This window comes from Cryptomeria japonica, chromosome 5 (genome assembly GCF_030272615.1).
Source record: "Cryptomeria japonica chromosome 5, Sugi_1.0, whole genome shotgun sequence".
NCBI lineage: Eukaryota > Viridiplantae > Streptophyta > Pinopsida > Cupressales > Cupressaceae > Cryptomeria > Cryptomeria japonica.
Window position 1 is genome coordinate 377,360,854 of NC_081409.1, and position 3,718 is coordinate 377,364,571.

Consider the following 3,718-nt stretch of genomic DNA (forward strand, 5'->3'; position numbering starts at 1 on the left):
TTCTCTCTTTATCTCTCCCTCTTTCTATCCTTATTTCTTCCTATATTTCCCTCTCTTCATATCCCTTTTTATCTCTCTATATTGCCTAGTCCTGACTTGAACCATTGATCCCAAAGCCATCCTATCCCTTAATTGAATCGGAGAGGGACGCCCACTATCCGATCGATCGAGTGGAAGCAGGTCTATCCTATTACCCCCCACCCACCAACTAAGATTCTCGCCCGACTTTCTCCCTCTCCCTCTCTATATATTGAGTTGTCTCTCCCTATATATCACTTCTTCTCTCTATTTTTATCTATCTCCCTCTCGCATTCTCTCTCTTTATCACATGTTTATCTCTTCCATCTCTACCTTCCCTCTCTCCTCTCTCACTTTGTCTCTCCTCCTCCTTTTTCATATATATCTCCATCTCTATATCTATTTCTTTACTCTCTTTCTCTTTTACCCTCAGGAGCCTATTAATAATGAAGCTTGACTATTTTCTTGATTTAGAAATTTTATTTCAATCAAGGTTGAATATAGTTGATTTAAAGTTATCATATTTTAATTGAGACTTTTTGTTGCACACCAAAATTACACCTCTTCATCATACCATTGCTTATTAAAGATATATATACGCTAGTTTGTAAAACCAATATTACACCAACAAATGTTAATTGTTAATAGTCAATAGTCCGCAGGCTTCTACGGTATCATCTGAAAGAAGCGTCCAAACCGAGGTGATTCTATAGTCTCTGTCCACTGGCCCCCTCTTTGAGGGCACCACCGGCCACATTAGTGGGTCGGTCCCGTGTTTTAACGCGTAGCTTATAATCAGATTTGTCAGTGGAAGATATTTTGAGAAACTTCGCGTAAGAATATTCTAAGAAAATTCTATACTTGGTTGCCAAGCTTTGTGAAAGGCCAATTTTAAGTGACACGAAGGGCGACAGGTGGCATACGAGCTGTACTATATCAGATTACCCAGAATTGACCGGTGAAGAAACTCAGAAAGTAATAAACCGACTTTTGCTCCTGCGTCCAATTGGGCTATATATTGAGGCAATGAAGTCTCTTCGGTTTGACACCAAACCCAAAAATCAATGGCCACTAGAAAGAGTATATCCGGTGCCCCTGATCTGCCCCTCCTCTCTCCTCTCCGCCATTCACTTTTAATCGGTTTCGACTTAGCCAGATCCCTACTATCGCCAAACAGGAATCTGCAGCCTCGCTCACAGGCCCCTTCGGTTCCACCCAGGTCCGGGCAGAGGGCAGCCGTTCCGTCTGGTTCAGCGAGGAAAATGTGCTTGTGCTCGCCCAGCAATCATCCCGGCGCGTTCCGTTGCAATCTCCATAGGAATTGCCCCCCTTCCTCTTCCTCTTCTGCCAATTCTCAGCTGCATATGCGCAGATCGGCCATGAAAAACTCGCTGGTGAGAATCGGAAGCGTGGAAGGAGGAGAATGGATGAAGAAAGCACTCATCCGTCCCTCCTCTCGTCAAGTACGAAGGAGAGTGTCGTTCCGCCCGCAGCTCAGCAGGCTGTGCCATATGACCACGGCGGAAGACGGGACCTTTTCCTGAAGGCCCTGCCGTTGCCTGCTCACTAGATGAAAATGCCTCAGCAAAGTAGCGTGCTGTCTTTCAATGTTCTGCTAAGGGTTTTCTCACATTAGTAGGTTAAATTGATACAATTTCTCGAGTCATTAATGTAACTGACCAGCGAATTGCTTCGATATATCGATATTCGGAGAAGCTGAAACGTCTGCCGATAGGAAAACTGAATTTGAAAAATTGTAAAGCGTATATAATATTCACTTTCAACTTCATTTCCTGCTGCCGTCAGGATTTTCATGTATAACTAATTTCGTGATTTGTGATGGATATGGGTGTTATAATTGGTGGGTAGCAAGTGCGAAACCATTACAACACACATGAGATTTTACATACAAATCAACTTTACGACGCCTGTTCATAATTTCGTTTATTTAATCATCGGCCTACAAGTAAGTGAATAAAAAGATTCCCTTAATGTTACAGAACTCCGTTTGCAATCCACCGAAGGTGTTCGATAGAGGTACGCGCAGGTGAATAGAGCGTTTTCTTATATGAGATACAAGCTATTTTTAAACAAAAAGTAATGTAAGATGATTGAAAGTTTTTAGTGCGTTGATGTAGAATCTTCAATCAAATTAAATCAAATATTCTGAACTCTCTCCTATTACACGCAAAAAGATTAGCAGTAGATAAATAAGTGTGCAACCTGCGTGTTCACATGGCATTTTCCACGAACTTGGACTGGACGTTAGCAGTAATGTCCCACGTCAACGACCTTTGACTGGACGTTAGCAGTAATGTCCCACGTCAGAAAATGAATAGAAGGGCAGGTCAGAAAGGGAACGACCCAAACTTTACCATCGACTTTATTTAATAATTAATTAAAAAAAAAACAATTCATAATATTTTAATTTTTAATTATTTAAAAAATACAATTAATGATAAAATTTGGATGCGAGATAGACAATGGCGATCAGAAAAGGCCAAAATTGACCACAAGTAAGATTAGACTACAAAGAAATTAATTAATTATATTTAAATTTTATACTAATTTCTTATTTTTTATAATTTTGAAATATATTTTAAATTCAAGTTTTTACAAAAATTAATTATACTCATATTTAATTTTTTTATTTTTTATTAATTTCTTTAACAATTTAATTATATTTATCCTAAATATTATAATTTTATAATTTACTTAAGAATTTAATTATTTATTTATTAATATTCTTATTTTTATTAATATTTTGATTTTGATATAGTTTTATTTTACATTTAGTTTATTCTATTTTAATTTTTAATTTAGATTTAATTTTCAAAATTATTTAAAATATATGTCTTTTAGAAATTACAAATAATAATTTAAAATTATTACAATCAATTAAAATTAAAATTATTATATTATCAGTTGTTTTCTAATAATAAATATAATACAAATTAATTAAAATAAATTTCTTTATTAATATATATCATTTCAATAATAATAAAATATTATGTCTTTAAATGTATTACTAATGTTTGCTCCAATCTAAATCGTAGTAATTATGCCGAAGGCATACCCTATATGAAGTTTTCAACTTACTTATTGAAATCAATGGTTCAAAATTGACTAGAAGGATGCAAGACGATTTAATTGATCTCAATCGTATGTTTATAATAATATTAATTTTAGAAAAATGATAAAAAACTAAAAAAACATATTTTAATATAATTAATTGGAAAAAGAATGTGTACAAAAGAAAAATCTATTTTCCGCTTTTAATAATATTATCTTTTAATGGTATCTTCTTTTATTTGAATATTTCATATTTTTTTGAAGTTCAAAAGTGAAAAAGACAAAATTATTAAAAAAGAGAGAATTAGCTTTTTTTTTTATTTTTTTTGAGTGATTATTTTTTTATTAAATGAAATCTTATTCTAATTATTTTTATTTTTTAATGAAATTGCAAATAAATGGATTATTAGAATTTATTTAATTTAAAGTTATTTGTCTTATTAAAATTAATTATTGTAGATTACTTATTTTTGAATTAGAAATCTATTTTTATTTCTATCTTCTTTTGATCTTAAGAATATGTTTTAATTTAATCTTCTTTTATTAGGATATTTTATTTTATTTTTTATTAAATTATTCTAATCATCTTCTTCTTTTAAGGTTTAATTTACATTAAGTTAAAATTTAA

The 3,718-nt window shown here is 32.7% G+C and overlaps 1 protein-coding gene across 1 annotated transcript; it reads left to right on the forward strand.

Annotated features, from left to right (window-relative positions):
• The first annotated feature begins 1,040 nt into the window (after nt 1–1,040).
• On the forward strand, nt 1,041–1,807 carry LOC131035169 (uncharacterized). Its single transcript, XM_057966817.2, has one exon. It carries the CDS (start codon nt 1,083–1,085, stop codon nt 1,560–1,562), a length of 480 nt encoding a protein of 159 aa, XP_057822800.1. The 5' UTR covers nt 1,041–1,082; the 3' UTR covers nt 1,563–1,807.
• The last annotated feature ends 1,911 nt before the right edge of the window (nt 1,808–3,718 follow it).

What these genes read in the sequence shown, in the direction of transcription:
- LOC131035169 (XM_057966817.2), top strand. Translation starts at nt 1,083, where the DNA reads ATGGCCACTAGAAAGAGTATATCCGGTGCCCCTGATCTGCCCCTCCTC.